General features: G+C 41.2%; 1 protein-coding gene across 2 annotated transcripts in view; it reads right to left on the bottom strand.

The window, feature by feature from the left end:
* SCP2 (sterol carrier protein 2) overlaps positions 1 to 12,268 on the bottom strand; it is a 112,076-nt gene that overhangs the window by 16,063 nt on the left and 83,745 nt on the right. For both annotated transcript variants that reach the window (XM_045064534.1, XM_004774435.1), the window contains exon 13: positions 2,992 to 3,094. In XM_045064534.1, the coding sequence (XP_044920469.1) occupies positions 2,992 to 3,094 (103 nt within the window). The remainder of the gene's footprint in view (positions 1 to 2,991; positions 3,095 to 12,268) is intronic.

Genomic DNA, 12,268 nt, shown 5'->3' with positions numbered 1-12,268 from the left:
GTATTTTCATAAATGAATTTTAAGTTCAAGTGTTCTCCACATTCCTTGAGATCTTTTATTCCTCAAGTTTCTTTGAAGATAATCTAGAAGAATAGGTTAATAATCCTGGTGTGGTGGGCCATCCAAAAGCCAGGTTCCTTTGAGGCCAGCAGCTCATGAATGACTATTTCTAGGTGTATCCATGCCATCTGCATGCATAATGCCTCAGAAACAGACACCAACAAGTCAGAGCAGGAAAACTCCAGCAAACATTCAGAAATTCTACTTGGCATACTTATGGAGAAATTCCTCCCACCTCCTTAAAACCGATGTAGATTAATTTTACACTTGCTGTTACTTTTAAGATCTGATCCTCTTATAATATTTTTCATCGAAGAAGTGAGACATGGTAAGGAAATGGACAGGGAGAGAGTTAAAACAGGAAAGAAAATACACATTTGTTACGAAACTAAAGATCATTAATACTAAGAAAGTTCTAAGTGCCTCCTTGAGTGAAAAAAAAAGTATTTCTTTCTGAGTAGGCAAAAGGTCAAGGAGTAGGTTCTGTCTCAAACTTAACTGGAACAAAAAGTTAAGGCAGAATTCAAAGAAGGGCAATGGGTATTGCTAACAGACAAAAGTGGAAATAAAATCTCTGGCCAGATTTCCTTTGCTAATGTAGAAAATGCATGAATTGACAAAAGATTTCAAGACTTTCACTTTCTAGTCTTCACAAACATTTAGGAACCTTACAGTCGTGGGAAGGAAACAAGCAGACAAGGTCCCCACCAAGTGAGGTTACAGAGGGAGGAGAAAAGAATTAAAACAGGAGCTGGAGGAATGAATTGCAAAGCTAAAAGAAGACTGTGAAATAAAAACAGCACTGCTTTGTTAATCTGAATAATGAAGTAGTCCATGATTGACTTATAGCTTACCAGATACTCTCTAATTTTTCTAATTTTTTTTTATTTTATTTTTTTGGACAGAATAAAGTTGGGGGGGAAAAAACAGGACAACTTGGCAGAAGCAATTATCCTATGGGTTGCTCTGCAGGCAAATATTGGTGGCGAGAAAAAAAAAATCAAGCCGAGCCCTGATAGAGTCCAACTTCAGTTCAGTGGACATGTATAAATAAGTAATTAAACAATAACAAGAGCGGCATCTGACTGGCTCAGTCAAGAGACCATGTGACTCTTGATCTCAGGGACAACTGTTTAAGCCCCATGTTGGGGGTAGAGATTATTTAAAACAAAAGCCCAATAATGAGAGGTTTTTTCTCCTATTAGATTGGCAAAGATTTTTACTTTTTAAATTTTTTTAATAGATTTTTATTTATTTGATGGAGAGAGAGAGCACATCAGGGGGAGCAGCAGGGGGAAAAGCAGGCTCTCTGCTGAGCAGGGAGTCCAAAGCAGGGCTCAATCTCAGGACCCTGGGATCACGACCAGAGCCTAACACAGATGCTTAAACAACTGAGCCACCCTGGCGCCCCAGACATTGGCAAAGATTTTTTTTTTTTATGGATTTTATTTATTTATTTGACAGAGATCACAAGTAGGCAGAGAGGCAGGCAGAGAGAGAGGAAGGGAAGCAGGCTCCCTGCTGAGCAGAGAGCCCAATGCCAGAATCGATCCCAGGACCCTGAGATCATGACCTGAGCAGAAGGCAGCAGCTTAACCCACTGAGCCACTCAGGTGCCCCTTGGCAAAGATTTTTAAAAGACCAGCCAATACACAGAAGGTATAAGGAAAAAACAATCACTCCTATGAATTGTTATTAAGTCTGTAAACTAGTACCCTCTTTTGGTGGAAGCTTGGCAATACATACCAAAATACAAAATACATGTATCCAACAACTCAATAATTTCCCTTTATTTATGCTATGATGATCATGGCATTAAGTACTTAAAGATGAGTAAAAAAGAACATTTACTATACCACTATTCAACTTGCAAAATTTAAATACAAGCAATGTTCATTATAGGAGGCTAGTATAGATGACACATAAATCAAAGTGTACTAGGTGGTCATTAAAAGCAATGGTAAAGGGACGCGTGGGTGGCTCAGTCAGTTAAGCTGCTGCCTTCAGCTCAGGTCATGATCCCAGGGTCTTGGGATCAAGTCCCACATCTGGCTCCTTGCTTGGCAGGGAGCCTGCTTCTCTCTCCACCTCTGCCTGCCACTCTGCCTGCTTGAGTGTGGTCACTCGCTTTCTCTTTCTCTGACAAATAAATAAATAAATAAAATCTTTTAAATAAAATAAAAGTGATGGTAAGGATTTATATTTATGTGGATGGAACACTGTCAAGAGAATAAAGCAGGTTCTAAAACCCCCATGGTATAAACCCCCATGTAGGTGTATCCCTACAAGATGGTGACAGGACAGATCTGTAGCTCCCGGACCAGTGCCTGCCTGCCCAGAACCCGCAAACCTGTTCCTCTCTACCACAGGAAGGTCACTGATCATGAAAATCCTAGAAATACAGGGTTCTTTGTGAAGACACATCAGTTGCACTGTTTTCCACTCACAATGCAACCACTCACCTTAGATGTTAATAAATTCTTTATGCTACAATGAAGGAGTTATGTCATATGCACAATGTATGCCTTTCACACTGTAGCACAGATGAAATACACAGCTCGACTGTTCTGAATTCTTTTACTTCAGCCCACTTTGGTCAGCTTAATAAATGTATAATTGGAATTGTGTGACTGTGGTTATTACACAAAAAAGGGAAAAGGACTAGTCTTTCCTCTAGTTCAGATTGTCACAGCATTTTACCAAAGTTCTTTTCAGAACTCAAGTGTGGAGATTAGTACATCCCTGAAATGCACTCTTATCAGAATTACAGAGAAACTATAAAAGACACTCAGAAATCTAAAATAAACTCAATACTTGACAATATCATATAAATTTTTAACTTGTATCATTTCATGACAACACCAGAAATCTATATCTACTTTCTCTAGCCTCAAGGTCCTCTTGACAGTATTTTGTATAAATCTCACTTACCTCTTCAAGCTTCTTCTCAATCTCCTTGAAGACAAAATTTGCCTTAAATCCATCAGCCGCAGAGCTGGTTGGAACAGCCTCAATTTGATGAGTTCTAAAAGAACTGGGGGAAAGAATCAATTTCAATCCATGGAGTCATACAGATACTAGGTTTTTCAACATTTAAGAGTAGTAATTTCAAGGGACGCCTGGGTGGCTCAGTTGGTTAAGCAGCTGCCTTCGGCTCAGGTCATGATCCCAGTGTCTTGGGATGGAGTCCCACATCGGGCTCCTTGCTCACCAGGGAGCCTGCTTCTCCCTCTGCCTCTGCCTGCCATTCTGTCTGCCTGTGCTTGCTCTCTCCCTCTCTCTCCCTCTGATAAATAAATTAAAAAAAAAAAAATCTTTAAAAAAAAAAAAAAGAGTAGTAATTTCCAAAACACTCTAAGAACAGAGGTGTTGTATTTCTTACCCAGAGAAAATCATAATGAAGTCCACAAAACAATTCAGCTTTTCTTCCCATTTTCTTCAACAAACACTGAATGCTCACTAGGTACAAGGCATTATCCTTAAAAATACAGAAAACCAGGGACACCTGGGTGGCTCAGTGGGTTAAGCCCCTACCTTCAGCTCAGGTCATGATCTCAGGGTCCTAAGATCGAGGCCCGCATTGAGCCCCACATCGGGCTCTCTGTTCAGGAGGGGGCCTGCTTCCCCCCCTCTCTCTGCCTACTTGTGATTTCTCTTTGTCAAATAAATAAATAAAATCTGAAAAAAAAAAATATATATATATATATATCAAACCAAAGAAACTTACCCTCATGAAGCCTATATGCTAGTTGGGGAGAGGGACAATGAAAAAGCTAAATAAATAAATAAATAAAGGATATAGGGGCACCTGGATGGCTCAGTTGGTCGAGTGTCTGACTCTTGGTTTCAACTCAGGTCATGATCTCATGGGTTTTGAGATCCAGCCCCTGTCAGGCTCCCAGCTCAGCGGGGAGTATACTTGAAGATTCTCTCCCCCTGCCCTTCTCCCTACTCCTGTAGGCACGCTTACTCTCTTTCTCTCAAATAAATAAATCTTAAAAAAATAAAGAAAGAATACAGTTACTATGAAAAAATAATGGGGCATCTAGGTGCCTCAGTCAACTAAGCGCTCAGCTCTTGATTTTGGCTCAGGTTATGATCTCATGGGTTATGAGATCCAGCCCCCACATCAGGCTCTGCACTCAGAGCACAGCCTGCTTGCTCCCCCTCCCTCTGCTCCCTTCCAGTCAGCACACACCCTCCCCCCCCAATTCTCTTTCTCTCCTTCTAAAACACTGTGAAGAAAATAAGGTAGGTTAAGAGGATACAAAGAGAGTATACGTGTATGTTGGGTATTCTATGTATTTTATTTAAATTAACATACAGTGTATTGTTAATTTCAGAGGCAGAGGTCAGTGATTGATCAGTTGTATGCATCATTATATCAGGTGCCCTCCTTAATGCCCATCATCCAGTTACCCCATCCTTCCACCCACTCTCCTCCAGCAACCCTCATCCTACAGGTAAGAGTATCCTATGGTTTGTCTCCCTCTGATTTCGTCTTATTTTCCCCCTCCCTTTCCCTATGGAGTTTGATTTTAGATAGCCTGGTCAGATAGGCCTCTCTGAGGAGGTGATATTTAAATTAGGTCTTCAATCCCATAAATGAGCTAGCCATGTAAAAATTTAGGTGGGGAAGCCAGTCCTCAAGTTCTAGTATGAAAAACTTGAGGAAAAAACTAGCTTTGCAGTTAAAGGAACTATAAGAAAGGCCAGTATGACTGGTACAGAGCAGAGACGTAGAAGGATCTAAGGTCACAGAAACATGCAGAACAAAATAATAAGGAGCTTTAGAGATTATGGTTAGGAATCTGCGTTTTAAATATAATGAGAAGAACCGTACAGTGTAAGATACAGAATATCAAGATACAATTTATATGTTTTAAAAAAACAAATCTGGCTGCCAGCTAGAAAACTTAAAGGCTGCAAAAGAGGGCAGCAGGAAGACTGGGGAATGGCTATGGCAGCAGCCCAGGCAAGAGATAACATGATTAGAACAGTTGCAAGAAGAGGCTGGACTCAAGATTTACATTTTACCTGTGACACAGAGAGGAATTTAGCAAACATCTGCCTATTGGTTGTCTGATAGTTAGGGAACAACTATAGATAAATGACCTGATATAACAAAAGTGATAAGGGAACAGAAGACTGGCTGATGAACCTTCCCCTACCCTCACCCCTACCCTTACCCCTCACTCCTGGGTGGGACATATGTGACATTCTTTAAAACCTTGCTAGAGGGAAAAACCTTGACAATGGCAAGGACTCGAGGCCTCACATTAAAGTTCTTTTGAAACCTCCCTTTTTCCTTACCGCCTCCAAGCCGGTAGTATAACCTGCCATTCCTCACAAGCCCATAGTATATAACCTGCCACCTCTCGCAATGTCGTCGGGGAACAACAGCTATTTCCTCCACGGGTCCTGTCCCAGGGCTTTAATAAACCACCACTTTGCACCAAAGATGTCTCAAGAAATCCTTCTTGGTCATTGACTCCAGACTCCACCCCACTGAACCTCTTCACCCATTATTCTAAAACTTCATCAGAAGGAACATAGTCTTTATAGCTACAAAGACCTACGTTTGAATCCCAAGCTGCCTCCACTCACTAGCTATGTGATTCTGAATAAATTACTTCAGCTCTATGCACCTCTGGTGGGGAGGGAGGGAAAAAGATAGAGAGGGCCAGTGACTTGGCATAATTAATTACCTGGGACAGGGGAGACACCTAGCAGAGCCCCTGGCCCATGGTAAAAAGCGACAGCATGACTGGTATGGGCTCCAAAGCCTCATGTGTTAGATACAGATAGATGAGGGGTCTGAGGAGGAGGAGGGTGTTAGGTAATTTCTCTGACAAACCACAGGCAGGCTGGTGGTAGCTGGCACCCAGATGGGGACAACACAGGAAGGATATATTTGAAGGAGTCAAGAGTACAGCGGTTTCTCGGTAAGTCTGTCTCTATTCTTTCTCCTTCCTTCTGTCTCTTTTTCTTATCTCCCCATCTGCCCCATCCATTTCTCCTTTCTCCTTCCTTTCCTTCCTTCTATCATTTCATAAATATCTAATAAGTGCCTGCTACATCCCAAGCATTGTTCAAGGTAGCGGGTATGTAAGGGTAAACAGGTCAGACTTAAGCCCTGTTCTGAGTTGATATTCTTCTAGTGAAGGAGAAAAAGAAATAAATAGACAAAATAACTCCAAGTATTAGGAAGCAAACAAAAAGAGGAACCGACTTCAGGGAAAGCAGTCAAGGAATGAAATCTCAGAGCAACTGAATTTAAGCTAAGACCTTATTTAAACAAGAAAAAGAGCTGGCTATTCAGAGGAAACTGCAAAGATCCTGAGAGAGAAAGGAGCTTAATATGTTAAAAGAAAGTAAAGCAAAACCAGTCACTAGAACACAGTAAGTTGGGGGGAGAGTGATAGGAAATGAAATTGGAGAACTGGGCAGGGGCCAGATCATAGAGGCTAAAGTAGGGAATTTGGGAAGCTACTGAAACGATTAAGGAAGTGAAATACAGTTGACTCGGGCGCCTGGGTGGCTCAGTGGGTTAAGCCGCTGCCTTCGGCTCAGGTCATGATCTCAGGGTCCTGGGAGAGTCCTGCATCGGGCTCTCTGCTCAGCGGGGAGCCTGCTTCCTCCTCTCTCTCTGCCTGCCTCTCCGCCTACTTGTGATCTCTCTCTGTCAAATAAATAAATAAAATCTTTAAAAAAAATACTTAAAAAAAAAAAAAGAAATACAGTTGACTCTTGAACAACACGGTTATTAACTGCATGGATCCACTTAGATGTGGATTTTTCCCATAAATATAGTACACTACTGTAGGTATATTTTCTCTTCCTTATGTTGTTCTTAGTATCACCTTCTTTTCTCTAACTCACCCTAAGAATACAATATATAACACATATAACATACAGTATGTGTTAACCAACTTTTCATGTTATCGGTAGGGCTTCCAACCAACAGTAGGCTCTTAGCAGTTAAATTTGTAGGGAGTCAACTGCTTCGGGGAATGTTCAATTGCACAATGGCTCAGCGCCCTTAACTCCCATAGTGTTCAAGGGTCAACTGTAGTTTGTTTAGTGTTTCTTAAAACAGAATAAAGAATGAACTGGCGAGAGGGGATGGGTAGATGTGAGAACAGAGGTGGAAATAATATTTAGGAGGCTGCTGGAATAGTCCAGATAAGAAGTGAGGGTGGTCTGGACTATAGTGGAGGTAGTCCACTAGTGGAAATGGAGAAAGGAAAGTAGATTCAAGTATATATATATATTTTTAAAGATTTTATTTATTTATTTGACAGAGATCACAAGTAGGCAGAGAGAGAAAGGAGGGGAAGCAAGCTCCCTGCTGAGCAGAGAGCCTGATGCAGGGCTTGATCCCAGGACCCTGAGATTATGACCTGAACTGAAGGCAGAGGCTTAACCCACTGAGCCACCCAGGTGCCCCTCAAGTATATTTTACAGATAGAATCCATAGCCTTTGTTACTGAGAAATGAGGGGGAACTAAAGGTGAAGGGAAAGGACAAGGATAATTCGGGTGTTCCTGAATAACTGAGGGAATGGCAGTACCATGCAATGACCAAAGGAAGAACGTAGTGGGAATAGAGGGGATCAAAGTTCCACTTTAGGTACTTTAAGATGTTTGTGAGACAAGAAGGCAGTTGGATATGAGACTGGAGCTCAGAGAAGAGGCTGGGGCTGGACTAAAGGGGTAACCAAGTATATGATTCAAGTATTTAAACCCATGGGAACTGATAAATTTGCCTTGAGGAAATTACAGAGAAAGAAGAGAAACCAGGACAACACCCTATGGAAGGAGGAAGCAGTAGCCAATGGATTCAAGTATTTAAACTCAAGGGAACTGATAAGTTTGCCTTGAGGAAATTAGATTAAGGAGAGAGCCCAGGACAACACCCGATGGAAGGAGGAAGCCCCAGCCAATAGATTCAAATATTTAAACTCAAGGGAACTGATAAGTTTGCCTTGAGGAAATTACAGAGAAAGAAGAGAGCCCAGGACAACACCCTATGGAAGGAGGAAGCAGCAGCCAATGATACAAAAGGAAAAACCAGAAGAGCGTGGTGTTGCGGAAGCTGAGGAGGGAGAAAAAATCTGGGAGAGAGGAATAAACTGTATCAGTTGCTGTCAACAGTCAAATACCCTCCTGGATTTGGCAGCAAGGAGAGTACAGGTGACTTTGACAAAAACAATTTGAAGAAGTGAGGGAAGGTAGAAGTCAAATTATATTGGAAGAGTGAAGACGAAAGAGAAATAGAGACATTTTGAGCTGATGACATGAGAAAGAAATGAATTTAGGGGGCCAAGGACAAATTTTGTTATAGCAACTTGAACAGACTCAATTTATGAGTCTCAGCAGGCCTCAATTTATCCAAGATACAGCTCAAAACCAAAAAGTTGTAGCAGAAAAAAAAAAAATACTGTTCAAAACTGATCTAAATTAAAGTTTAACTCTAAATTAAATGCAATTGGTCACAGCTCTTAAATACGACATCTCCTCATTTTCTCAGTTCCTACTACAGCTCTGAACATTTCTTATCCACACTGTTGCAACTGCCTCCTACGGATTCCTGGCCTCTGGTTTCTCCACCATTCAGTGCAAAGTTAATGCCAGACTGATCTGCTTAAAGGGCAATATAACCACATGATTTTTTGACAGAATTCATTCTGTGGGCTCCGGTCCAAACTCCCCAGTAGATGATTTGAAGGTTTCAAAACCATAATCCAATCTAGTTACAACTCTATCTCCTGTCACCAACACACTACTGACTCTGCCCATCTACCAAGGCACACACAAAATAATCTACTCCGTACCACACAGTACACCACTCACCCAACCCTGTACCTCAAATCTCTGTGCCTGAAGTACCCTTCCTTTACCTTTCTGCTAGGCAATCCAAGTCACCTGGTTTAAATTTACCTTCTTTGTAATAATTTTTCCTCTGGGTTTCTTCCCCCTCCCCCTGGGGTTTCAACAGCATTTTGAAGAAACTATGTCTGCTTTCCCCACATACACAGAGGACCGTTCTTGAGGGCCTAAGCATGTAGCAGTTGCTCCATCAAAGCTAGTTAATTAGAAGCTAAGTAAATCAGATCATATGCAAAGGTTACTGGCAATATAATGACTTATAAGAAATATTATTTGGTCATTCAGATGAATAAAATGTATTTCTCAGATTTATTTGGTCTTCATTCACAGTTCTGAAAATGCTCCAAAGCCATAAAGGTGAAATGAGTATCTTGTTATAACTGAAGGTGACTTATGGACCCCATCATACATCACTACCTCCAGGGAGGAGAGAGGAGCTGGAGACTGACCAACCAGCGGCCAATGGCTTGGTCAATCATAATTATATACTGAAGCCACAAAAACAAAAAAACCCAAAGAGGACAGATTTTCAGAGAGCTTCCGCACTTAGGAAACCAGAACCCTCCCTCATACCACCAGGCCGGGCCCCAACCTCTCTTGTTTGGGACCTCACCCTATGTATCTCTTCATCTTATTATTGATTTGTACCCTTTATCATGTCCTTTAATAAACTGGTAAAATATAAGTGTTTTTCTGAGTTCTGTGAGGCACTAGGAGTCGTCACTGGAATCTCCAACCTGTAGCCAGTTGGTCAGAAGCACTGGTAATAGTCTTGAGGTTTGTCACTCATGTGAAGTGGTGGGTGGGGGCCAGTCTTGTGGGACTGAACCCTTAACCTGTGGAACCCGATGCTATCTCTGGGTAGAAGGCGTCAGAACTGGGCTGAATTCAGACCCACAGGTGTCTGAGAATTCCTTGGTGTTTGGGGACAGTTAGTGGGAACTCCCATTCCCCATGATAGAACTGGATCTGGGAACCCTGAAAGAGTACCTTAAATTGACCTTGTGTAAAACAAAACCACAACCTTACTTTAAAATATTTGCACCATTAGATTCAGAATCATTTTCCCAACTTTGACCTTAGTAGTGAGTTATGTTGTATCATTAAGACTCTCAATAACACCTTCAGTATTTTCTTATTAGTCATTTGTACAGGTATCCCTGGCTTTTCAAAAGTTCATGTTACACCACTTTGCTTCTACAAAAGACCTACATTAGTATCTGTTTTTGCTAAACAAAAGAAATCCAAAGAGGATTTTGGTTTTTACAAAAAAAAAAAAAAAAAAGTAAGAAGAGGTAATAGGGCTCAATGTTAGTTTTGCAGGAGCCATTTTAGATGCAGTGTGTAGATGGAAAGTGGCACCTCCCCCAAGTTCTCTCCCCAAGAACTACACTCAGTAGGGAGCCACAGCTTTGAACTGTGCCTGTGAGCATCTGTGCTTTATCTCAATTTATTTTGTCCATCCATGCTTGAAGTATCAGAAAAGCACGAGAGAGGTTATTCCAGGGGTCTGGGAAACACTCAAGAATTTTTCCATTAAGTTAATGGTAACTGCTTCTTTGCTTTACACCATTTGGGCTTAAGAAAAATTTCATAGGGGGGCGCCTGGGTGGCTCAGCTGGTTAAAGCCTCTGCCTTCAGCCCAGGTCATGATCCCAGGGTCCTGGGATCGAGCCCCACATCGGGCACTCTGCTCGGTGCAGAGCCTGCTTCTCTCTCTCTCTCTCTCTCTCTGCCTGCCTCTCTGCCTACTTGTGTTCTCTGTCAAATAAATAAATAAAATCTTATAAAAAGAAAGAAAGAAAAATTTCATAAGAATGTTCTACTTTTGGATAGCAGGGGAAACCTGTGTATCATCTGGATTTTTTTCATACTTCTGCCTTCCCGCAAATATCACTGTAGCTATTTTGAACCAACTCAATCTCCTAATTATTTAGTCTCCTGAAATTAAAAAAAAACGATGAGAATTCCATGTTTAAAATAGAATGTATTGGGCGCCTGGGTGGCTCAGTGGGTTAAGCCGCTGCCTTCGGCTCAGGTCATGATCTCAGGGTCCTGGGATCGAGTCCCGCATCGGGCTCTCTGCTCAGCAGGGAGCCTGCTTCCTCCTCCCTCTCTCTCTGCCTGCCTCTCCATCTACTTGTGATTTCTCTCTGTCAAATAAATAAATAAATAATCTTTTTAAAAAAAAAGATTAAAAATAAATAAATAAAAATAAAAAATAAAATAGAATGTATTGCCCCAAATTCATAAACTTCTAATTTGGGCAAACTGGATACTATAGTAATATGCTGACTCCAGTCGCTCTTTATAGTTTGTGTTTTACTGAGGGTTTTCAACATCAAATATGAACTGGATGAAATTCTAGAAGACAGTATAGACTGATGATCACCGTTAGGAGGAAACTCGAAAATTCAACATTTTAACACCTTTTTATCTGATTCAGTTCAAGGAACATTCACTATGTCAGAGATTTTTGCAGGGGTGGAATGAAGTCACAATAGCCTTAGGCCTCAAGGATTTCATATAAGGGGAATAAAAATGTGGATATACTACAACTAAGCCAGGACTGGGTATGGGGTCCAGGAGGTACAAAGTGTTGTACCAGCAGAGATGGTACCAGCAGAGATGGGCCTTCAATGACAGAACTTTCACAACAGAAATGATATTCCAGGCAGAGAAAGAAAAGTGAAAGGGCAGAAAGAAAAGACTCATGAGCCTGTAAAACATAGAAATATAATGGATTCTGAAAAGAAGTGTGTCAACATATCCTTTGTGGAACCAAAAGTGTGAATAAATAAATAAATAAATAAATACCAAGAATTTCAGAAGGAAAAAGGAAGCCAATTAGTGTTGACAGATACAGCAAGGTTAAAGAGAACAAGAACAGAAAACAAAAGACAGGAACATTTCATAATCAGATCACTGTTAGCCTTACCTGACCTCTGTGGTGAGGTCAAAAACTAGATCCTAAGATAAATATTTTAGCATGGACAAAAAAAATAGTGGCCCAGTATAAAAGAATAATCATAAAAGAAAATAAGGCAATAAAATTTTGTCATATGTAAGACCTGACCATATTTGCTAACAGAAGGAAAGGCGTCAACAGAAAAGCAAAATTAAAAAGATTCAAAAGGGGGACGCCAGGGTGGCTCAGTTGGTTGGACGACTGCCTTCGGCTCAGGTCATGATCCTGGAGTCCCGGGATCGAGTCCCGCATCGGGCTCCCAGCTCCATGGGGAGTCTGCTTCTCTCTCTGACCTTCTCCTCGTTCATGCTCTCTCTCACTGTCTCTCTCTCAAGTAAATAAATAAAAT

Source organism: Mustela putorius, unplaced genomic scaffold, assembly GCF_011764305.1.
Source record: "Mustela putorius furo isolate JIRA1106 unplaced genomic scaffold, ASM1176430v1.1 tig00003853_pilon_pilon_pilon, whole genome shotgun sequence".
Classification (NCBI taxonomy): Eukaryota; Metazoa; Chordata; class Mammalia; order Carnivora; family Mustelidae; genus Mustela; species Mustela putorius.
The sequence above is the reverse complement of the archived record's forward strand: the minus strand, read 5'-3'. Positions and strand labels throughout refer to the sequence as shown.